Below are 24,097 nucleotides of genomic sequence, written 5' to 3' on the forward strand. Positions count from 1 at the left end.
TGTCCACTTAGGAAGCAACACTGAGTGACAATCAATTTCACATGCTGTTGTGCAAATGGGATAGACAACAGGTGGAAATTATAGGCAATTAGCAAGACCCCCCCAATAAAGGAGTGGTTCTGCAGGTGGTAACCACAGAACACTTCTCAGTTCCTATGCTTCCTAGCTGATTTTTTGGTCACTTTTGAATGCTGGCGGTGCTTTCACTCTAGTGGTAGCATGAGACAGAGTCTACAACCCACACAAGTGGCTCAGGTAGTGCAGCTTATCCAGGATGGCACATCAATGCGAGCTGTGGCAAGAAGGTTTGCTGTGTCTGTCAGCGTAGTGTCCAGAGCATGGAGGTGCTACCAGGAGACAGGCCAGTACATCAGGAGACGTGGCGGAGGCCGTAGGAGGGCAACAACCCAGCAGCAGGACCGCTACCTCCGCCTTTGTGCAAGGAGCAACAGGAGGAGCACTGCCAGAGCCCTGCAAAATGACCTCCAGCAGGCCACAAATGTGCATGTGTCTGCTCAAATGGTCAGAAACAGACTCCATGAGGGTGATATGAGGGCCCGACGTCCACAGGTGGGGGTTGTGCTTACAGCACAACACCGTGCAGGACGTTTGGCATTTGCCAGAGAACACCAAGATTAGCAAATTTGCCACTGGCGCCCTGTGCTCTTCACAGATGAAAGCAGGTTCACACTGAGCACATGTGACAGAGTCTGGAGACGCCGTGGAGAACGTTCTGCTGCCTGCAACATCCTCCAGCATGACCGGTTTGGCATTGGGTCAGTAATGGTGTGGGTGGCATTTCTTTGGAGGGCCGCACAGCCCTCCATGTGCTCGCCAGAGGTAGCCTGACTGCCATTAGGTACCGAGATGAGATCCTCAGACCCCTTGTGAGACCATATGCTGGTGCGGTTGGCCCTGGGTTCCTCCTAATGCAAGACAATGCTAGACCTCATGTGGCTGGAGTGTGTCAGCAGTTCCTGCAAGACGAAGGCATTGATGCTATGGACTGGCCCGCCCGTTCCCCAGACCTGAATCCAATTGAGCACATCTGGGACATCATGTTTCGCTCTATCCACCAACGTCACGTTGCACCACAGACTGTCCAGGAGTTGGCAGATGCTTTAGCCCAGGTCTGGGAGGAGATCCCTCAGGAGACCGTCCGCCACCTCATCAGGAGCATGCACAGGCGTTGTAGGGAGGTCATACAGGCACGTGGAGGCCACACACACTACTGAGCCTCATTTTGACTTGTTTTAAGGGCATTACATCAAAGTTGGATCAGCCTGTAGTGTGTTTTTCCACTTTAATTTTGAGTGTGACTCCAAATCCAGACCTCCATGGGTTGAAAAATTTTATTTCCATTTTTACATTTTTGTGTGATTTTGTTGTCAGCACATTCAACTATGTAAAGAACAAAGTATTTCAGAAGAATATTTAATTAATTCAGATCTAGGATGTTATTTTTGTGTTCCCTTTATTTTTTTTGTGCAGTGTATTTTATTTTATTTCTTTGGAGAACAGATGCGTGGATGCAGATAGCTGTCCGCATCTTTTGTAGCCCCATTGAAATGATTGGGTCCACATCCAAACTGCAAAAAATGCGGAGGCCTAACGCTGACATAATGAGGCCGTGTAATTCAATAGATTGCAGGTCTAAGGCCTCTTTCACACTTGCGTTGTTGGGATCCGGCATGCACTTCCGTTGCCGGAGGTGCCTGCCGGATCCGGAAAAACGCAAGTGTACTGAAAGCATTTGAAGACGGAACCGTCTTCCAAATGCTTTCAGTGTTACTATGGCACCCAGGACGCTATTAAAGTCCTGGTTGCCATAGTAGTAGTGGGGAGCGGGGGAGCGGTATACTTACAGTCCGTGCGGCTCCCCGGGCGCTCCAGAATGACGTCAGAGCGCCCCATGCGCATGGATGACGTGATCCATGTGATCACATGATCCATGCGCTTGGGGCGCCCTGACGTCACTCTGGAGCGCCCGGGGAGCCGCACGGACGGTAAGTATGCTGCTCCCCTGCTCCCCGCTACACTTACCATGGCTGTCAGGACTTTAGCGTCCCGGTAGCCATGGTAACTATTCAGAAAAAGCTAAACGTCGGGTCCGGCAATGCGCCGAAACGACGTTTAGCTTAAGGCCGGATCCGGATCAATGCCTTTCAATGGGCATTGATCCCGGATCCGGCCTTGCGGCAAGTCTTCAGGATTTTTGGCCGGAGCAAAAAGCGCAGCATGCTGCGGTATTTTCTCCGGCCAAAAAACGTTCCGTACCGGAACTGAAGACATCCTGATGCATCCTGAACGGATTACTCTCCATTCAGAATGCATTAGGATAATCCTGATCAGTATTCTTCCGGCATAGAGTCCCGACGACGGAACTCTATGCCGGAAGACAATAACGCAAGTGTGAAAGAGCCCTTACAGGGACACAGCATTATAATTAATTATAAGGCTACATGCACACGACCGTATGTGTTTTGCAGTCCGCAAATTACGGATCCGCAAAGAAAAACGGATGCCATACGGATGGCTCTTTTTTTTTTTTTTTTTTTTTTTTTTTTTTTTGCGGATCTATCGCAAAACCGACAAGAATAGGACATGTTTTATTTTTTTATTTCTTTGCGGGGCTACGGAATGGAGTGCAGTCTGCATTTTTTGCGGACCCATTGAAATGAATAGGTCTGCGTCCCATCCGAAAAAAAAAAAAAAGGAACGGACATACAAAATATGTTTGTGTGCATGTAGCCCAAGGGCTCGTTCACACAAACGTTTTTTGTGTTCCGTATACGGAACCATTTATTCCAATGGTTCTGCAAATAAAAAGGATTGTACTCCGTATGCATTCCGTTTCCGTTCCGTTCAAAGACAGAACATGTCCTATTATCGCCCGCAAATCCTGTTCCGTGGCTCCATTCAAACTCAATGGGTCCGCAAAAAAAAGGGAACACATACGGAATGTGCTCCAGCAGTAGGACCTCCACTGATCTAATAGTTATCCCCTATCCTGTAGATAGGTGATAACCTTAACCAACCGGAATACCCCTTTAACCCTATGCTGGAAGGAGGGGAGCAATGTTATTTACACGGGATTGTATATTGGAGAAGCTGACAGGAGGGCATGTTCACACCACTGCTATTTATTTCTGTTCTTCTGCTCTATTAGAGGAGCAGAAAAATGAAAATAACGGATGTTCCGAATCGGGCACATAACAACTGACCTGACCTGAACGGAGCTGAACAGACTCCACTTACTATAATGGAGTCTGTCTTTTTACCAGACAAAAAAGTCCTGCATACAAGGCTTTTTTTTGTCCAGTCTTCTTGACAGAGGCCCCGAACGGGGCCTCCAACACAGATGGGAACAAGTGTAGGCCTACGTTTTATGCATTTGAATTGCTGCAACTTTTGTACTCCTCCCCAGCTAAAAACATTCCTCAAAAACGGTGAGAGGAGTATTTTTACTGTTTCGGAATAAAAATAGTGCGACCTCTAGTGGACACAAATACTGTATTGCTACTCTTCCTAATCCTTTGTTGTACATGGAGAGATCCCTAGTGTGGTAAGATGTCCGCTGAAAAATACTGTAGCTTCAGAAGCGACGGACTCTCCATACCAGTGATCCCTCTTCATACTTGAAAGAGCAGGGAGAGGGGAAAGACCGAGTATGAGTATGTGTGTCCACCTCCATACATGAGGTGGACACAGAAAAACTGTTCATAACAACAGCGGGCACTACACTAACAATATTCCCGGAATATCTGCAGATGTAAGCATATTTTTAAGTGTTAATACAAAAAAAGTTCATAAATATGGGCTGGATTTAACTATTAGCACATTTTTCATGGGACAATCCCTTTAACCACCTCAGCCCCCAGTGCTTAAACACCCTGAAAGACCAGGCCACTTTTTACACTTCTGACCTACACTACTTTCACCGTTTATTGCTCGGTCATGCAACTTACCACCCAAATGAATTTTACCTCCTTTTCTTCTCACTAATAGAGCTTTCATTTGGTGGTATTTCATTGCTGCTGACATTTTTACTTTTTTTGTTATTAATCGAAATTTAACGATTTTTTTGCAAAAAAATGACATTTTTCACTTTCAGTTGTAAAATTTTGCAAAAAAAACGACATCCATATAGAAATTTTGCTCTAAATTTATAGTTCTACATGTCTTTGATAAAAAAAAAATGTTTGGGTAAAAAAAAAATGGTTTGGGTAAAAGTTATAGCGTTTACAAACTATGGTACAAAAATGTGAATTTCCGCTTTTTGAAGCAGCTCTGACTTTCTGAGCACCTGTCATGTTTCCTGAGGTTCTACAATGCCCAGACAGTACAAACACCCCACAAATGACCCCATTTCTGAAAGTACACACCCTAAGGTATTCGCTGATGGGCATAGTGAGTTCATAGAACTTTTTATTTTTTGTCACAAGTTAGCGGAAAATGATGATTTTTTTTTTTTTTTTTTTTTTCCTTACAAAGTCTCATATTCCACTAACTTGTGACAAAAAATAAAAACTTCTATGAACTCACTATGCCCATCAGCGAATACCTTGGGGTCTCTTCTTTCCAAAATGGGGTCACTTGTGGGGTAGTTATACTGCCCTGGCATTCTAGGGGCCCAAATGTGTGGTAAGGAGTTTGAAATCAAATTCTGTAAAAAATGACCTGTGAAATCCGAAAGGTGCTCTTTGGAATATGGGCCCCTTTGCCCACCTAGGCTGCAAAAAAGTGTCACACATCTGGTATCTCCGTACTCAGGAGAAGGTGGGGAATGTGTTTTGGGGTGTCATTTTATATATACCCATGCTGGGTGAGAGAAATATCTTGGCAAAAGACAACTTTTCCCATTTTTTTATACAAAGTTGTCATTTGACCAAGATATTTATCTCACCCAGCATGGGTATATGTAAAAAGACACCCCAAAACACATTCCTCAACTTCTCCTGAGTACGGGGATACCAGATGTGTGACACTTTTTTGCAGCCTAGGTGGGCAAAGGGGCCCATATTCCAAAGAGCACCTTTCGGATTTCACTCCTCATTTTTTCCTGAATTTGATTTCAAACTCCTTACCACACATTTGGGCCCCTAGAATACCAGGGCAGTATAACTACCCCACAAGTGACCCCATTTTGGAAAGAAGACACCCCAAGGTATTCCGTGAGGGGCATGGCGAGTTCCTAGAATTTTTTATTTTTTGTCACAAGTTAGTGGAAAATGATGATTTTTTTTTTTTTTTTTTTTTTCATACAAAGTCTCATATTCCACAAACTTGTGACAAAAAATAAAAACTTCCATGAACTCACTATGCCCATCAGCGAATACCTTGGGGTCTCTTCTTTCCAAAATGGGGTCACTTGTGTGGTAGTTATACTGCCCTGGCATTCTAGGGGCCCAAATGTGTGGTAAGTAGGTAAATGACCTGTGAAATCCGAAAGGTGCTCTTTGGAATGTGGGCCCCTTTGCCCACCTAGGCTGCAAAAAAGTGTCACACATCTGGTATCCCCGTATTCAGGAGAAGTTGAGGAATGTGTTTTGGGGTGTCTTTTTACATATACCCATGCTGGGTGAGATAAATATCTTGGTCAAATGCCAACTTTGTATAAAAAAATGGGAAAAGTTGTCTTTTGCCAAGATATTTCTCTCACCCAGCATGGGTATATGTAAAATGACACCCCAAAACACATTCCCCAACTTCTCCCGATTACGGAGATACCAGATGTGTGACACTTTTTTGCAGCCGAGGTGGGCAAAGGGGCCCATATTCAAAAGAGCACCTTTCGGATTTCACAGGTCATTTTTTACAGAATTTGATTTCAAACTCCTTACCACACATTTGGGCCCCTAGAATGCCAGGGCAGTATAACTACCCCACAAGTGACCCCATTTTGGAAAGAAGAGACCCCAAGGTATTCGCTGATGGGCAAAGTGAGTTCATGGAAGTTTTTATTTTTTGTCACAAGTTAGTGGAATATGAGACTTTGTATGAAAAAAAAAAAAAAAAAAAAAATAAGCATTTTCCACTAACTTGTGACAAAAAATAAAAAATTCTAGGAACTCGCCATGCCCCTCACAGAATACCTTGGGGTGTCTTCTTTCCAAAATGGGGTCACTTGTGGGGTAGTTATACTGCCCTGGCATTTTCCAGGGGCCCTAATGTGTGGTAAGTAGGTAAATGACCTGTGAAATCCTAAAGGTGCTCTTTGGAATATGGGCCCCTTTGCCCACCTAGGCTGCAAAAAAGTGTCACACATCTGGTATCGCCGTATTCAGGAGAAGTTGGGGAATGTGTTTTGGGGTGTCATTTTACATATACCCATGCTGGGTGAGAGAAATATCTTGGCAAAAGACAACTTTTCCCATTTTTTTATACAAAGTTGGCATTTGACCAAGATATTTCTCTCACCCAGCATGGGTATATGTAAAATGACACCCCAAAACACATTCCCCAACTTCTCCTGAGTACGGCGATACCAGATGTGTGACACTTTTTTGCAGCCTAGATGCGCAAAGGTGCCCAAATTCCTTTTAGGAGGGCATTTTTAGACATTTGGATACCAGACTTCTTCTCACGCTTTGGGGCCCCTAGAATGCCAGGGCAGTATAAATACCCCACATGTGACCCCATTTTGGAAAGAAGACACCCCAAGGTATTCAATGAGGGGCATGGCGAGTTCATAGAAATTTTTTTTTTTTGGCACAAGTTAGCGGAAATTGATATTTTTAATTTTTTTCTCACAAAGTCTCCCGTTCCGCTAACTTGGGACAAAAATTTCAATCTTTCATGGACTCAATATGCCCCTCACGGAATACCTGGGGGTGTCTTCTTTCCGAAATGGGGTCACATGTGGGGTATTTATACTGCCCTGGCATTCTAGGGGCCCTAAAGCGTGAGAAGAAGTCTGGAATATAAATGTCTAAAAAATTTTACGCATTTGGATTCCGTGAGGGGTATGGTGAGTTCATGTGAGATTTTATTTTTTGACACAAGTTAGTGGAATATGAGACTTTGTAAGAAAAAAAAAATAAAATTCTGCTAACTTGGGCCAAAAAAATATCTGAATGGAGCCTTACAGAGGGGTGATAAATGACAGGGGGGTGATAAATGACAGGGGGGTGATAAATGACAGGGGGGTGATAAATGACAGGGGGGTGATAAATGACAGGGGGGTGATCAATGACAGGGGGGTGATCAATGACAGGGGGGTGATCAATGACAGGGGGGTGATCAATGACAGGGGGGTGATCAGGGAGTCTATATGGGGTGATAACCACAGTCATTGATCACGCCCGTGTAAGGCTTCATTCAGACGTCCGGATGCGTTTTGCGGATCCGATCCATCTATCAGTGCATCCGTAAAAATCATGCGGACATCTGAATGGAGCTTTACAGGGGGGTAATCAATGACAGGGGGGTGATCAGGGAGTCTATATGGGGTGATCACCACAGTCATTGATCATGCCCCTGTAAGGCTTCATTCAGACGTCCGGATGCGTTTTGCGGATCGGATCCATCTATCAGTGCATCCGTAAAAATCATGCGGACATCTGAATGGAGCTTTACAGGGGGGTAATCAATGACAGGGGGGTGATCAGGGAGTCTATATGGGGTGATCACCACAGTCATTGATCATGCCCCTGTAAGGCTTCATTCAGACGTCCGGATGCGTTTTGCGGATCGGATCCATCTATCAGTGCATCCGTAAAAATCATGCGGACATCTGAATGGAGCTTTACAGGGGGGTAATCAATGACAGGGGGGTGATCACCACAGTCATTGATCATGCCCCTGTAAGGCTTCATTCAGACGACCGGATGCGTTTTGCGGATCCGATCCATGTATCAGTGCATCCGTAAAAATCATGCGGACATCTGAATGGAGCTTTACAGGGGGTGATCAATGACAGGGGTGTAATCAATGACAGGGGGGTGATCAGGGAGTCTATATGGGGTGATAACCACAGTCATTGATCATGCCCCTGTAAGGCTTCATTCAGACGTCCGGATGCGTTTTGCGGATCCGATCCATCTATCAGTGCATCCGTAAAAATCATGCGGACATCTGAATGGAGCTTTACAGGGGGGTAATCAATGACAGGGGGGTAATCAATGACAGGGGGGTGATCAGGGAGTCTATATGGGGTGATCACCACAGTCATTGATCATGCCCCTGTAAGGCTTCATTCAGACGTCCGGATGCGTTTTGCGGATCCGATCCATCTATCAGTGCATCCGTAAAAATCATGCGGACATCTGAATGGAGCTTTACAGGGGGGTAATCAATGACAGGGGGGTGATCACCACAGTCATTGATCATGCCCCTGTAAGGCTTCATTCAGACGACCGGATGCGTTTTGCGGATCCGATCCATGTATCAGTGCATCCGTAAAAATCATGCGGACATCTGAATGGAGCTTTACAGGGGGGTAATCAATGACAGGGGGGTAATCAATGACAGGGGGGTGATCAGGGAGTCTATATGGGGTGATCACCACAGTCATTGATCATGCCCCTGTAAGGCTTCATTCAGACGTCCGGATGCGTTTTGCGGATCCGATCCATCTATCAGTGGATCCGTAAAAATCATGCGGACGTCTGAATGGAGCTTTACAGGGGGTTGATCAATGACAGGGGGGTAATCAATGACAGGGGGGTGATCAGGGAGGCTATATGGGGTGATCAGGGGTGATTAGGGGTGATCAGGGGCTAATAAGGGGTTAATAAGTGATGGGGGGGGGGTGTAGTGTAGTGTAGTGGTGCTTGGTGCTACTTTACTGAGCTACCTGTGTCCTCTGGTGGTCGATCCAAACAAAGGGGACCACCAGAGGACCAGGTAGCAGGTATATTAGACGCTGTTATCAAAACAGCGTCTAATATACCTGTTAGGGGTTAAAAAAAACACATCTCCAGCCTGCCAGCGAACGATCGCCGCTGGCAGGCTGGAGATCAACTCTCTTACCTTCCGTTCCTGTGAGCGCGCGCGCCTGTGTGCGCGCGTTCACAGGAAATCTCGCGTCTCGCGAGATGACGCGTATATGCGTGACTGTGCGCAGCGCTGCCACCTCCGGAACGCGATCCTGCGTTAGGCGGTCCGGAGGTGGTTAATGGGGAGACTCTTTCAATTCATGCACTGAAATTTGAATTCTATTTCCACCACCAGAAAAGCCGGCTTTTGGTGGTGTATATCTTTATTTATTTTTCCATGTTGCTAAAAAAATTGATATTGCACATTTTACACTGGTACTGCTACCTGTTTAGTAGAGAACCTTTTTGAGCCTGTGGTGTGTACTCTGAAAAAGCAGTCCTCTCCTTATTAGCGAGCAGGATTACTATGAAAGGTGGCATCCTTGTTATAAAACTGAAGGCAGGTAACTTCTGAGTAATATTTACTGCAGGTCACTGTTAAAGCCAGTCACCAAAACCAGGAACGCAAGAAGAGAAAGAGGCTGAAAGAAGAAGAGAACATTTGTCCTAATAAGGGACCCGTGAAAGGCCCAGTTACACAGCAAAGGGCCAAGAGTGGTAAAGATGGAGCCCTCCCAAAGATGACTCCTGGTAAAGGAAATGGGATTATTTCAGGTAAGTAAAATTATTGCTCAGTGAAGATAAATTTTCTCTCGCATTTAGGGCCTGCGAAACTGGATGGGAAGTCCTACAGGCAACCAAAGTATTTGCGAATGTACTGAATAAAAAGGATCAACAGGGATAAGGTTGCATGGTTTGGAAAGATGGCTATTTTATTTCCTCAAATAAAAACAATAAAATATTTCTTATTAGATGTTCTTTCTTAAGAAATCCAGTATTCCGTGCAAGAGGAGAGCTGACATTTTGTAAATTTAGTCTGTGCACCATATTATAAACTATGCTTACCAATTTAAAGCAACAGTAAATGTAGAACTAATAATAATAATAATAATCCTTGCAATTTAATATCATTGTATCCTGTTTCCTATTGCAGTCATAATTGGAAGACATTCTTGTATGTGTCTCAGGAGATTAGCCATAAACCCTCATTCTCATAAAGCTGTAAGACAACTGGCTACTGAAGGAGCTATCAAACCCCTACAGAGCCGGACTCCTACACCTGCCCGCTCTCCAATAGTAGATGAAGGGCACCAGGCCACTCCACTTGTATAAGAACCATCTACTCAAGTCAATCAGAAGAAAATGGAATAGACTGAAGATATAAACACTTAGGTCCCTTTCACACGAGCGAGTTTTCCGCACGGATGCAATGCGTGACGTGAAGGCATAGCACCTGCACTGAATCCTGACCCATTCATTTCAATGGGTCTGTGTACATGAGTGTTGTTTTTCACGCATCAGTTCTGCGTTGCGTGAAAATCGCAGCATGTTCTATATTCTGCGTTTCCACGCAGCCTTGGCCCCATAGAAGTGAATGGGGCTGTGTGAAAAACGCATTGCATCCGCAAGCAAGTGTGGGTGCGATGCGTTTTCACTGATGGTTGCTAAGAGATGTTGTTTGTAAACATTCATTTTTTTTATCATGCGCGTGAAAAACGCATCAAAACGCATTGCACCCGCGCGGAAAAAACTGAACAACTAAACGCAACCGCAGACAAAACTGACTGAACTTGCTTGCAAAATAGTGCGAGTTTCACTGAACGCACTCGGAACGCATCCGGCCCCAATCCGCAACGCCCGTGTGAAACCAGCCTTAGGGAGAGATTTATCAAACTGGTGTAAAGTAGAACTGGCTTAGTTGCCCGTAAAAAAAACAATTGGATTCCACCTTTCATTTTCCAATGGAGCTGTGAAAAATGAAAAGTGGAGTCTGATAGGTTGTTATGGGCAACTAAGCCAGTTCTACGTTACACCAGTTTGATAAATTAAGTTCTCTGCCGGATTTCTACAAAACTATTTCAGCAACAGAGTAAAGGCCCCTTTACACTGCCGAACATCGTGCTTGCTAGCGATAATCTGCTGGTGTATAGGTGCCTCTGATTACCCGATGAACAAACAAAACGCTCATTCATCAGGTAATTGGCTCTTTCATGTGGTCATCTAAATCATTGTTTGCCAGCAGCAGATTGTGCCGTCTAAACAGCCTCTGCTGCCGCAAAACAATGATTCTATATGTGGACAAGGGATGGCATTAGAGATTGCTCCTCTACATACTGTGGAGGGGATCGCTACCTGTAGATGCAGCAGTCTCTTCCACTGACAAGCAGGTGATTGTTGGGAAGGAACCCTTCCTTACCAACAATCGCTTGCTGAATTGAGCAGTGTAAAGGGGCCATAAAATCCTGCAGACTAACAAATAGTTGCTAGAGAAAACTATATATCATATCGGTGGGTGTCAGAGTTGCACTATCCAGAATAGCATACAGCATTCCTGGGTATTGACTGATGTTATAAACCATGGGGCACATTTATTAGGACCGGTGTCTATAAAGCACTGCACTGGCGGTGGATCCGCTGCAGTTATGTAGAAGTGCCGGCCTCTCCATAATTTCGGTGGATCCACTGCCACTTCTAAATGTAAGACAGCTTCCTCGCTATCTTACATTTAGACTATTATCTACTCCTAAACCAGGTGTAGAAGATTGTAAATGAGACGGGCCTGCTGGCCTGTCCCCCTTCCTCAACCACACCACACCCACTTTTTTAGACCTGGCGTGAGTGGGGTAAAGGTTGCAGAGTGTGGCGCAAATTACCTTTGCGCCACAATCTGCGCCAGAAATATGCCTAATTTAGGTGTATTTCTGTTTAATAAATGACCCCCTGTGCCTGCCGGTGCACCATGCTCTTTTCAAGCAGCTGATTGATAGGGGTGCCAAGATTAAGATCCTCACCAATGTAACTGATAGCCTAGCCTAAGAATTGGCCATCAATATTGCCTTTTCAGAAAAAAATAACCCTTTTAAAGAGGTTTTCTCATCAGAGGCAACACCATTCAAAATACAAGTAGAGTGGCGAGCAGGTGATCTCAGCAGATAATCTGTCAACCATATTGAAACCTCCAATTATAGTTGCCTCACAAACTTCTCACCTCACCTGCATCTGTATCTCTTCATTTAGGTGTCCCAACAGGACGTTGGGGGCATGCCTTATGTCATGCTGACTATCAAACAGTGATTCTCATTGGTGGACAAGGAGCACGAATGCAGTTCTGTAAGGACTCCATGTGGAAACTTAATACAGGTAAAAAAAATAATAATAATCTTAAAGGGGTTCTCTGGGAATTAAGAAAATGAAAATACTTAAATATTAATTCATTATAAATATACAGTCAGGTCCATAAATATTGGGACATCAACACAATTCTACATTTTTTGGGCTCTATACACTACCACAATGGATTTGAAATAAAATGAACAAGATGTGCTTTAACTGCAGACTGTCAGCTTTAATTTGAGCGTATTTACATCCAAATCAGGTGAACGGTGTAGGAATTACAACAGTTTGCATATGTGCCTCCCACTTGTTAAGGGACCAAAAGTAATGGGACAGAATAATAATCCTAAATCAAACTTTCACTTTTTAATACTTGGTTGCAAATCCTTTGCAGTCAATTACAGCCTGAAGTCTGGAACGCATAGACATCACCAGACGCTGGGTTTCATCCCTGGTGATGCTCTGCCAGGCCTCCACTGCAACTGTCTTCAGTTACTGCTTGTTCGTGGGGCATTTTCCTTTCAGTTTTGTCTTCAGCAAGTGAAATGCATGCTCAATCGGATTCAGCTCAGGTGATTGACTTGGCTATTGCATAACATTCCACTTCTTTCCCTTAAAAAACTCTTTGGTTGCTTTTGCAGTATGCTTCGGGTCATTGTCCATCTGCACTGTGAAGTGCCATCCAATGAGTTCTGAAGCATTTGGCTGAATATGAGCAGATAATATTGCCCGAAACACTTTAGAATTCATCCTGCTGCTTTTGTCAGCAGTCACATCATCAATAAATACAAGAGAACCAGTTCCATTGGCAGCCATACATGCCCTTGCCATGACACTACCACCACCATGCTTCACTGATGAGGTGGCATGCTTAGGATCATGAGCAGTTCCTTTCCTTCTCCATACTCTTCTCTTCCCATCACTCTGGTACAAGTTGATCTTGGTCTCATCTGTCCATAAGATGTTCCAGAACTGTGAAGGCTTTTTTAGATGTCGTTTGGCAAACTCTAATCTGGCCTTCCTGCTTTTGAGGCTCACCAATGGTTTATATCTTGTGGTGAACCCTCTGTATTCACTCTGGTGAAGTCTTCTCTTGATTGTTGACTTTGACACACATACACCTACCTCCTGGAGAGTGTTCTTGATCTGGCCAACTGTTGTGAAGGGTGTTTTCTTCACCAGGGAAATAATTCTTCGGTCATCCACCACAGTTGTTTTCCGTGGTCTTCCGGGTCTTTTGGTGTTGCTGAGCTCACCGGTGCGTTCCTTCTTTTTAGGAATGTTCCAAACAGTTGTTTTGGCCATCCCTAATGTTTTTGCTATCTCTCTGATGGGTTTGTTTTGTTTTTTTAGCCTAATGATGGCTTGCTTCACTGATAGTGACAGCTCTTTGGATCTCATCTTGAGAGTTGACAGCAACAGATTCCATATGCAAATAGCACACTGGAAATGAACTCTGGACCTTTTATCTGCTCATTGTAATTGGGATAATGAGGGAATAACACACGGAACAGCTGAGAAGCCAATCTAAATTATATGGCCTGCCTTATGAGAAACAGTAAAATGCATTTATTTGCAAGATACCCAAACGATGATGCTCTTGATGTAACTTGACTTTTGTACAATGGTTTTGAATCTAGAGAGCAAGACCTGGTCTCCTGTGGAAGCGTTGGCAGATGGCTCCACTCCAGAAGCACGTACAGGCCACACTGCAGTGTTTGACCCTGAAAGCCACCGAATATATGTGTTTGGAGGTTCAAAAAATCGAAAGTGGTTCAATGATGTTCATATATTGGATACTGTGGCATGGAGATGGAGGAGTGTGGAGGTCAGTGATCATGTTTGCTAATTTAGGTTATTTTTATCTATAGCAGTTATAGTTGCATGAGCTACTTACTGTAATTACTATTTTAGTTACTTTATTTTATTTATGTATTTATTTTTCTCATCCGTCTCATTGGGGGACACAGGCTTGACCATGGGTATAGTTGTTTTTGCCGCTAGGAGGTGGACACTAAGCACACAGTGTAAGCTCCTCCCTCTTCAGCTATTCAGTTTTCGCTTGGTGTCTGTAGGTGGCAGACCTTATTGTGTTGCAGGTCTGCTAGTTACTAATTTTGTCTTTTTTTTTTTTTTTTTTTTTTTCCCTTCCCTTCCAGCGGGAAGCTTCAGGCAGTCTTTTGAACAGCCTGCACTCCCAATCGGGAGACCAGGGGGTCACCCAAACCCCCTGCTCGTTCCCGCTCTGTGGAAGAAAAGGAGGATCAGAGGTTCCCGTAAAAACCGCATCACCACAGCCGCCCCAGCGAAAGTCCCCTCTGTTTCCGGTGTAGTGTCCCTCACTAAGGGGCCGCACATCGAAGGTGGTGATCCGGCCGGAGCCAGGGGGGCAGAAGATTTCGGACAGGTGAGTTGGAGCAGTGCTCCCCTCCACCCTCCGTCCAGTAACCCCTTCAGTACCACCTCTAGTGACCCCCTCCAGTACCCCCGGCCAGTATTCCCTCCTCCCCACATGTGGACTTGGGCAGCAATCTCCTTTTAAAGGGTTAATTTACCTGGGATGCTGCTGGAGCAAGGGGGTGGCTGCCTTCTGTGTACACGCCGCGCGTCTGCTGGGGCTTCCCGGGCTGACATCATCCTCTGGAGCGCATCAGGAGAGTAGGGGGGGCGGAGTTTACTCCCCTAAACGCCGCTTCCGGGTCGGCGCATCAGTTTTGGGGCAGCCGGGGCCGTTGTTAATGGAGGCCCCGACTTCTGTGCGGCCTATTCATGCAGGGTTCCCCCCATGGCTTATTGACCCTGGCCAGTATCTGAGACGGCCGGGGATGGCAGCATGGTTCCAGCGAGCTTGGGGTTTTGTTCGCCCCACCCCCACGTCAGCGGCAGAACAGTGGGAGAGTGGGCTTTGATTTTTAAAGCTCCTGGCAGGAAATGAGGGTGTTTGCCTCATTGGGGTGACAGGGGTGTCATTATGTCTGAACCCAGGTCCTGAAGCAGGCGGTCCCTTTGGGGCGTCATTTTGCCTGCGCATCATGTTGCGCAAAATTTCCATTCTCTCAGTCAGACTCCCTCTGCTTTGCTTGTGCTGCGCCGCCTTCAAGTGGCTTGGCTCCGGACCCATTGCTTCCCGTTGCCAAACCTACGGAAGAACCGGAATGGGCGCGTTCCCGGTCTAGGGTGGTACAGGATGTCTCCAACACCAACAAAGCTATTGTGGATATATTGGGGCGTTTGTCGGCAAGGCAGTCCTCTGACCTGTCCGACTCTGGGGATCATGGGGCTCGTGCCCATCGCAGCCGCCCCACAAAACGGGCCAGAACTTCCTCCCCCAAAAGGGGTTCTGTGTCTCCTGTGTCCTCAGCCTCTCCTCCTCCTGCTAGAGAGTCTCACTCCGACATGTCCTCTGTTGAAGAGGCATGTTCCGAGGAGAGAGAGAGAGAGTCAGATGAGGAAGTTGTCTCAACGGAGGGCCAGTCGCCAAAACTAGCCTCCATGGTGGACAATTTAATTACGGCAGTTATTGAGACGTTGCAGGTTGAGGATCCAGCTCCATCTTCTGCCAGCGTTGGTGTTTCCTTTAGAAAGTCCCGTCATTCGCACAAGTGTTTCCCCAGCCACCAGGAGTTTAATTCCTCTCTCTCTCTCCAAGGAGTGGAATTTCCCTGATAAACATTTTGTGTTGCCAAAACGCTTGAACATCCTTTTCTGGAAGATTTGACTAAGAAATGGTCGGCTCCACCTATAGTGGACCCGCCAGTTTCCCGCTTGGTTAAACATACTACCTTGCCAATGGCGGATGGGGCTTCTTTTTCTGATAACAAAGATAAGAAGCTGGAAGCGTTTGCAAAATCTGTCTTTGAAGCAGTGGGCACACCGTTGCAACCGGTGTTTGCCTCTACATGGGTGAGGCTATGGGAGAGTGGGCAAGTAATTTACGTCAGGGTCTCGACTCAGGAGTCCCCTCGGGGGAACTTGCAGATGTGGCCCTGCAGCTCTCGCATGCCAGTGCATATATTTGTAAAGCATCTTTGGACACGGCCAGGTTTATGGCTCACTCGTCAGCCCTGTTGGTGGCTATTCGCTGATAAGTCGGCCGCAGGCCAGAAGCGCAAGCCTTCCTTTAAGCCGCAGCCTTCCTGGCATTCCCGTCAACGGGGCTCAAAGTCCTTTAACCCTAAGAGCTCCGCTGCACCATGGTGGCTCCCGGTGCCCTCCGTTTGGGTGGACGGCCAGCTTCATGTGTTTCGGCATGTTTGGCTAGCTCATGTATCGGATGCGCGCGTGAGGGAGGTCATTGCAGAGGGCTACAAGCTGGACTTCAAGTCCTCCCCTCCGTCCCGTTTTTTTTCGGTAGTCTCCTCTGGCCTCCCCCGCATCTGCAGATTCTTTTTTTTCTGACAATTCACACGCTGCTGCAGCAAGTTGTGATTGTTACGGTTCCTGTGTATGGCCACCATTAAAGGGGTTCTCCCGGAATTAAGAAAATTTGTGGTTCCCAAAAAAGAGGGGACAGTCCGTCCCCGTTCTGGACCTCAAAGCGCGCAACCGTTTCCTTTGTGTCCGCAGATTCCGGATGGAGTCACTGAGGTCTGTCATTGCGTACATGGAACCGGGGGAGTACCTGTCCTTGATAGACATCAAGGGCGCTTATCTTCACGTGCCCATATGCGTCAGTCATCAGAGGTTTCTCCGGTTCGCAGTGGGTCCATTTTACTACCAGTTTGTGGCCCTCCTGTTCGGCCTGGCTACGGCTCCCAGGGTCTTTACGAAGGTTCTGGCGGCAGTCATGGCCCTGCTCTATGCCAGGGGGATCATGGCGATCCCGTACTTAGACGATATCCTGGTAAAGGGTCCGTCGTTCTAGGGTACGGCGTACAGCTTGAACATTGTTCTAGACACCCCGGAGCGTTTTGGATGAAAACTGAACAGGCAGAAGTCTTGTCTTTATCCATCGCAGCGGTTGACTTATCTGGGCATGGTACTGGACACTTGTCAGGCCAATGCTTTTTTTGCCTCCAGAAAAACGATCCGCTCTTTGTCTGCAGATTCTTCCATATGCTCAATTCCATACCAGAAAGCTTCAGCGAGCCTTTCTGTCCAGCTGGGATTGCTCACCAGCCTCATTGGATCGGCCAATGCGTCTCCTTGTCCCAGTGCACCGGGCCTTCATATGGTGGATGGACTCTCAGCGACATTGGGTCAATCATCTCAGGGGTTGTCCGGTGCGGGTGCAGTCCGTCATCTCCACGGCGGTGGCGTACATCAATAACCAGGGCGGCACCTGGAGCCCGGCAGTCATGGCGGAGACGGTGCTGATTCTCAGCTGGGCGGAGAAACATGTTCCAGCACTGTCCACAGTTCACATAACTGGCGTCGACAACTGGATCGCGGACTTGCTCAGCCGGGAGTGTCTCGATCCCGGCGAGTGGGCTCTTCACCCGCAGGTCTTTCTGGCCATCTGTGAGAGGTGGGGTCAGCCGGATGTGGATATCATGACCTCACGCTTCAACAACAGTAACATAGTACATAAGGCCGAAAAAAGACATTTGTCCATCCAGTTCGGCCTGTTATCCTGCAAGTTGATCCAGAGGAAGGCAAAAAAAAAAACTGAGGTACAAGCCAATTTTCCCCACTTTAGGGGAATAAAAAATTCATTCCTGACTCCAATCAGGCAATCAGAATAACTCCCTGGATCAACGACCCCTCTAGTAGCTGTAGCCTGTAATATTATTACACTCCATAAATACATCCAGGCCCCTCTTGAATTCCTTTATTGTACTCACCATCACCACCTCCTCAGGCAGAGAGTTCCATAGTCTCACTGCTCTTACCGTAAAGAATCCTTTTCTATGTTTGTGTACAAACCTTCTTTCCTCCAGATGCAGAGGATGTAACAGTCACAGTCCTGGGGATAAATAGATGATGGGATAGATCTCTGTACTGACCCCTGATATATTTATGCATATTAATTAGATCTTCCCTCAGTCGTCTTTTTTTCTAAAGTGAATAACCCTAATTTTGTTAATCTTTCAGGGTACTGTAGTTGCCCCATTCCAGTTATTACTTTAGTTGCCCTCCTCTGGACCTTTTCCAGCTCTGCTATGTCTGCCTGCCCAGAACTGTACACAGTACTCAATGTGTGGTCTGACTAGCGATTTGTAAAGTGGTAGGACTATGTTCTTAAAACGGGCATCTATGCCCCTTCTGATGCAACCCATTATTTTATTGGCCTTGGCAGCAGCTGCCTGACACTGGTTTTTGCAGCTTAATTTTCTGTTTATTAAAATTCCTAGATCCTTTTCCATGTCAGTGTTACCGAGTGTTTTACCATTTAGTATGTACGGGTGACTTGCATTATTCCTTCCCATGTGCATAACTTTACATTTGTCAGTGTTAAACCTCATCTGCCACTTATCTGCCCAAGCCTCCAGTCTATCCAGATCGCTCTGTAGTAGTATACTGTCCTCTTCAGTGTTAATTACTTTACACAGTTTAGGGTCATCTGCGAAAATTGATATTTTACTATGCAAGCCTTCTACAAGATCATTAATAAATATATTGAAGAGAATAGAGCCCAATACTGACCCCTGAGGTACCCCACTAGTGACAGTGACCCAATCTGAGTGTGTACCGTTAATAACCACCCTCTGTTTTCTATCATTGAGCCAGTTACTTACCCACATACAGACGTTTTCTCCCAGTCCGAGCATTCTCCTTTTATACTAACCTTTTATGTGGTACAGTGTCAAATGCTTTGGAGAAGTCCAGATATACTACATCCATTGATTCACCACTGTCAAGTCTAGAACTTACCTCCTCATAGAAACTGATTAAATTAGTTTGGCATGACCGATCCCTCACGAAGCCATGCTGATATGGCGTTATTTGCTTATTTCCGTTGAGGTGCTCTAACATAGCATCTCTCAGAAAACCCACAACAGATGTTAAACTTACCGGCCTATAGTTTCCAGGCTCTGTTTTTGGACCCTTTTTGAATATTGGCACCACATTTGCCATGCGCCAATCCTGTGGGACATTCCCTTTCATTATAGAGTCCAGAAATAACAGAAATAAGGGTCTGGCTATGACATTACTTAATTCCCTTAGGATACGGGGGTGTGTGCCATCCGGTCCTGGCGATTTTGTCTATTTTAATCTTTTTAAGTCGCTGATGTACTTCTTCCTGGGTCAGACAGGACACTTTTTTAATGGGGAATTAATTTTTACATTCTGCATGTTATCTGACAGTTTATTTTCCTCAGTGAATACATTAGAGAAAAAAAATATTTAACAGCTTTGCTTTCTCCTCGTCACTCTCTGCGACTCCCCCCTCATTACTCTTTAAAGGGCCGACGCCTTCAGATTTATACTTTTTAACATTTATATAATTGAAGAACATTTTAGGGTTAGTTTTACTTTCTTTGGCAATTAATCTCTCGGTCTCTAGTTTGGCCGCTTTTATTTGTTTTTTTACATGTTCTATTTTTTTTCCTTATTGTTTTTCAGTGCTTCTGTGCTACCCTCCTGTTTTAGTGATTTTTATATGCTTTCTTTTTGTCATTTATTGCTTTCTTTACAGTTCTATTTATCCACATTGGTTTCTTTTTGTTCCTTAACCTTTTATTCCCATACGGTATGTACCTCTCACAATGAGATTTTAGAATGTTTTTAAAGATATCCCATTTTGTGGCTGTATTTTTATTTTTGAGGACTTTGTCCCAGTTAGTTAGGCCTATGGCCTCTCTTAGTTGGCTAAATTTAGCTTTTTTGAAGTTTGGTATTTTTGTTCCTCCCTGTAGAAACGCTCTTTTGAATGACAATTGGAAGGTTATTACTTTATGGTCACTATTTCCCAGGTGTCCCCCAACCTGCACGTCTGTTGTTCTGTCAGGCCTATTGGTTAATACGAAGTCTAGTATGGCCGTCCCTCTAGTTGGGTCCTGAACCAGTTGGGAGAGGTAATTGTCTTTGGTTATTGCCAAGAACCTGTTTACCTTATGAGATATACAAGTTTCAGTTTCCCAGTCTATATCTGGGTACTTGAAGTCCCCCATAATAACCACCTCATTATGATTTGCTGCCTTGTCTATCTCGTTTAGTAGTAGATTTTCTTTGGACTCTGGTATATTTAGGTGGTTTATAGTAAACTCTTATTAGTATTTTATTGTTGTTTTTAGCTTCAGGTATCTCTACCCACAGTGACTCCACATGTTCATGTCCGGAGGACATGAACAGGGGTCGAGGACTTCGTCGTGCGGTCCAGGGAACCCATGGCCCTGGCATGTGACGTGCTGGTGATCCCGTGGAGACGGTTCACGTTTCCTTACTTGTTCCCGCTTCTTCCTCTCATTCCGCGTCTTCTCCGGAAGATCAGGCAGAGGGACTGCCCTTTATTCTCGTGGCCCCAGATTGGCCGCGCAGGGTGTGGCAATACGTTCCTAGTCTCCCTTCTCGTCGACTAACCTTGGCATCTTGGCTCCGGAAGGACCTGCTGTCGCAGGGGCCGATCTTCCACCCGAATTTAGGGTCGCTACATTTAACGGCATGGCTGTTGAAGCCGCCATACTGAAAGCTCGTGGGTTTTCGGATGCGGCGGTCCAGACCATGATTCGGGCCAGGAAGCTGGCGTCTTCCATAATCTACCACCGGACCTGGAAGTGCTACTTTAGTTGGTGCGAGCAGCGACAGCTGTCTCCCGTTCGTTTTTCTTTGCCGCAACTTTCCTGCAGTCGGGCATGGACTTGAGGCTGGCTTTCAGCTCCCTCAAAGGGCAAGTGTCGGCTCTCTCCATTCTTTTTCAGAAAAATTTAGCTTCACTTTCGGCAGTTCAGACTTTTCTGTAGGGGTTGGCGCATGCTGCGCCCTCTTTCCGTCTTCCGTCGGATCCTTGGGACCTTAATCTAGTGCTCAACGCTCTCCAATCTTCTCCGTTTGAGCCTTTGCAGCAGGTGTCGCTGCGCTTCCTGTCTTATAAGGTGGCTTTTTTGGTTGCAATTACTTCTGTCCGTAGAGTGTCGGAACTCGCGGCTCTGTCATGTCGGTCACCCTTCCTGATCCTCCATTAGGATAATTTGGTCCTTCGCCCTGTGCAGTCCTTCTTGCCGAAGATGGTGTCGACATTCAATCTAAATGAGGAGATTATTCTTCCTTCATTTTGTCCAGACCCGTATCATCCTTGAGAACAGTCGCTCCATACTCTGGATCTGGTGCGTGCAGTGCGTATCTATCTGTTCCAGACGGCATCTTTCAGGCGGACGGATTCCCTGTTTGTAATTCCAGAGAGGTCGAGACTAGGCCTGGCAGCGTCAAAGACTTCCATTTCCAGATGGATTAATTTGGCTATTGTTGAAGCTTACCGCGTTAAGGACTGGGTCCCCGCCCTTCCGGGTGACTGCTCATTCGGCTCGGGCAGTGGAGGCCTCTTGGGAGGTGCATCACGGGCTTCGGCCCTTCAGGTGTGCAAGGCGGCGACCAGGTCGTCTTTGCATACTTTTTCCAACTTTTACAGAGTGCACACCTTTGCATCTCTTCTTTGGGGCGTAGAGTTTTTCAGACAGCGGTTCTCTGATTGACAGTGGGGTTGAAGTTAAGCTCACCCTCAGGGACTGCTCTGGAACGTCCCATGGTCAAGGTCTGTGTCCCCCCAATGAGACGGATGAGAAAACTAGATTTTTGTACTCATCATAAAATCTGTTTCTCTTCCGTTTATTGGGGGACACAGTTCCCACCCAGTTTTTTGTTTATGGGCCTTTTCGGGCCTGTGTGGTTCTGGGTTTGCACATAATGTGATTTTCTTATGTCTGGCTTCTCCTACTGCTTTTGCACTAAACTGATTAGCTTGGTCCCTGCAGGAAGGATATAGCTGAAAAGGTAGGAGCTTAAACTTTGTGTGCTTAGTGTCCGCCTCCTAGTGGCAACAGCTATACCCATGGTCAAGGCCTATGTCCCCCTCCCAATGAACGGAAGAGAAACAGATTTTACGGTGAGTACAAAAATCTAGTTTTTCTGTCCCCTCCCCCCTCAGGCTCAAGGCAAAGTACCTCCTCTTTCCTATCACACTTGCTCTCTTATTCGGGGAGAGTTATTTGTGTTTGGAGGCGTTTTTCCACGTCCCAATCCTGAACCGGATAAATGCAGCGACTCCGTTTATATCTTTGATCCACAGCATGAGATCTGGTACCAGCCCATTGTTTTGGGGAATAAACCTGCTGCACGCTCTGGGTAAGAATTATTAGGTTATAGAATAGATGTTTATGCACTGAATTCATTGCCGGCTTGGAAAACCTCCCGGTCAGTTTTTTAACATTCATTCATTCATTCATTCATTCATTCATTCATAAACTAAAAATTAATCCTTTGGCCAAAGTCAAGGAGCTGTACATGCTCCCAATGTTTCATCTTCATAAATGGTTCCATTACAAAGAGTCCCAGATGTCCCCTACTAGGCCGCAGCTGAAGCCTGAGCTGCCATAACTACAGACCAGTGCTGTCCTGAGACGGTATAAAAAATATACTGACAGAATCACATAATGTGACAGACATGACTACTAATATGATACAAGTTATCATTGGGGTTGGATATAGTTAAGATGTTAAATTACCTCAGGTTTACAGTTGTGTTCAAGATAATAGCAGTCAGACATCACTAACCTGATCAATCACTGTTTTTGGTAGAAATGATATTTCTACATGGCAAATAATTTACTAGCAGGTGCAGTAGAGTAATAGAAACCCAACAGACATGCATGCTGCTGATTCAATCACTTATTGAAAGGGGCATGTTCAAAATAATAGCAGTGTGGAGTTCAATGAGTGAGGTCATTCATTCTTTGAAAAACAGGTGGCAATTATTGCCCTTATTTAACCCCTTAAGGACACAGGGCGTACCGGTACACCCTATTTCCTGAGTCCTTAAGGACACAGGACGTACCGGTACGTCCTAACTTTAAATAGGCATTCCGGCGCCCCAGGTGTTAATCTGAACAGGATGCCGGCTGAAATCATTCAGCTGGCATCCTGTCACAACGCCAGGGGGGGTCATGTGACCCCCCCCGTGTCGGCGATCGCAGCAAATCGCAGGTCAATTCAGACCTGCGGTTTGCTGCGCTTTTTGCAGTTTCTCGCGGGTATCAAAAACTTTAGAGTGCCTAAAATTAGGGATCGACCGATATTGATTTTTTAGGGCCGATACCGATACCGATAATTTGTCAACTTTCAGGCCGATAGCCGATAATTTATACCGATATTCTGAGTATTTTTATTTTTGAGAAAAAAAAAAAAATTCCTACACAAATCTGCTGAAAATTAATGTTTATTGTTAACGTGTATTATTTTATTTTTTTTGTAAATCTTTTTCATTTATACTTAATATTTTTGTGGTTTTTTTACTAACTTTTAGCCCCCTTAGGGACTAGAACCCTTGTCCCATTCACCCTGATAGAGCTCTATCAGAGTGAATAGGATCTCGCACTCTCCCTGCTGCCCTGTGCTCTGTGCACACAGCAGCATGGAGCTGACTATGGCAGCCAGGGCTTCAATAGCGTCCTGGCTGCCATGGTAACCGATCGGAGCCCCAGGCTTACACTGCTGGGGCTCCGATCAGAGGAGCAGGGGAGGGGATCCTGTGGCCACTGCCACAAATGAGTAATACTGGGTGGGGGGCGCACTGCGCCACCAATGTTTTTACTATTGGGATGGGGGTGGGGGGCGCACTGCGCCACCAATGACTAATACTAGGGGGCTTGAGGGGGGGGCGCACTGCGCCACCAATGTTTTTACTATTGGGATGGGGGTGGGGGGCGCACTGCGCCACCAATGATTAATACTAGAGGTCTTGAGGGGGGGGGGGGGCGCACTGCGCCACCAATGAAGATACCTCTCTTTCACATACAGGAGGCGGGAGCTGGCTGCAGAATCACATAGCCGGCTCCCGACCTCTATGAGCG

At 45.9% G+C, this 24,097-nt stretch overlaps 2 protein-coding genes across 2 annotated transcripts in view; both read left to right on the plus strand.

The window, feature by feature from the left end:
* The window catches only part of LOC120980992 (RING finger protein B-like), a 50,364-nt gene that overhangs the window by 13,157 nt on the left and 13,110 nt on the right, over positions 1 to 24,097 (plus strand). Inside the window, exons 4-7 of the mRNA XM_040410428.1 lie at positions 9,410 to 9,593; positions 12,057 to 12,179; positions 13,793 to 13,980; positions 22,177 to 22,373. Coding sequence (XP_040266362.1) covers positions 9,410 to 9,593; positions 12,057 to 12,179; positions 13,793 to 13,980; positions 22,177 to 22,373 — 692 coding nt within the window. The remainder of the gene's footprint in view (positions 1 to 9,409; positions 9,594 to 12,056; positions 12,180 to 13,792; positions 13,981 to 22,176; positions 22,374 to 24,097) is intronic.
* LOC120980993 lies at positions 17,150 to 20,786 on the plus strand. Its single transcript, XM_040410429.1, has 2 exons — positions 17,150 to 17,666; positions 20,388 to 20,786. Exons 1-2 carry the CDS (start codon positions 17,153 to 17,155, stop codon positions 20,612 to 20,614), a joined length of 741 nt encoding a protein of 246 aa, XP_040266363.1. The 5' UTR covers positions 17,150 to 17,152; the 3' UTR covers positions 20,615 to 20,786.

This window comes from Bufo bufo, chromosome 10 (assembly GCF_905171765.1).
Source record: "Bufo bufo chromosome 10, aBufBuf1.1, whole genome shotgun sequence".
Classification (NCBI taxonomy): domain Eukaryota; kingdom Metazoa; phylum Chordata; class Amphibia; order Anura; family Bufonidae; genus Bufo; species Bufo bufo.

Coding starts and splice junctions, on each gene's coding strand:
- LOC120980993 (XM_040410429.1), top strand. CDS start 17,153: ATGCTTTTTTTGCCTCCAGAAAAACGATCCGCTCTTTGTCTGCAGATT. Junction 17,667..20,387: donor GACCTCACGCTTCAACAACA/GTAACATAGTAC, acceptor GGACATGAACAG/GGGTCGAGGACTTCGTCGTG.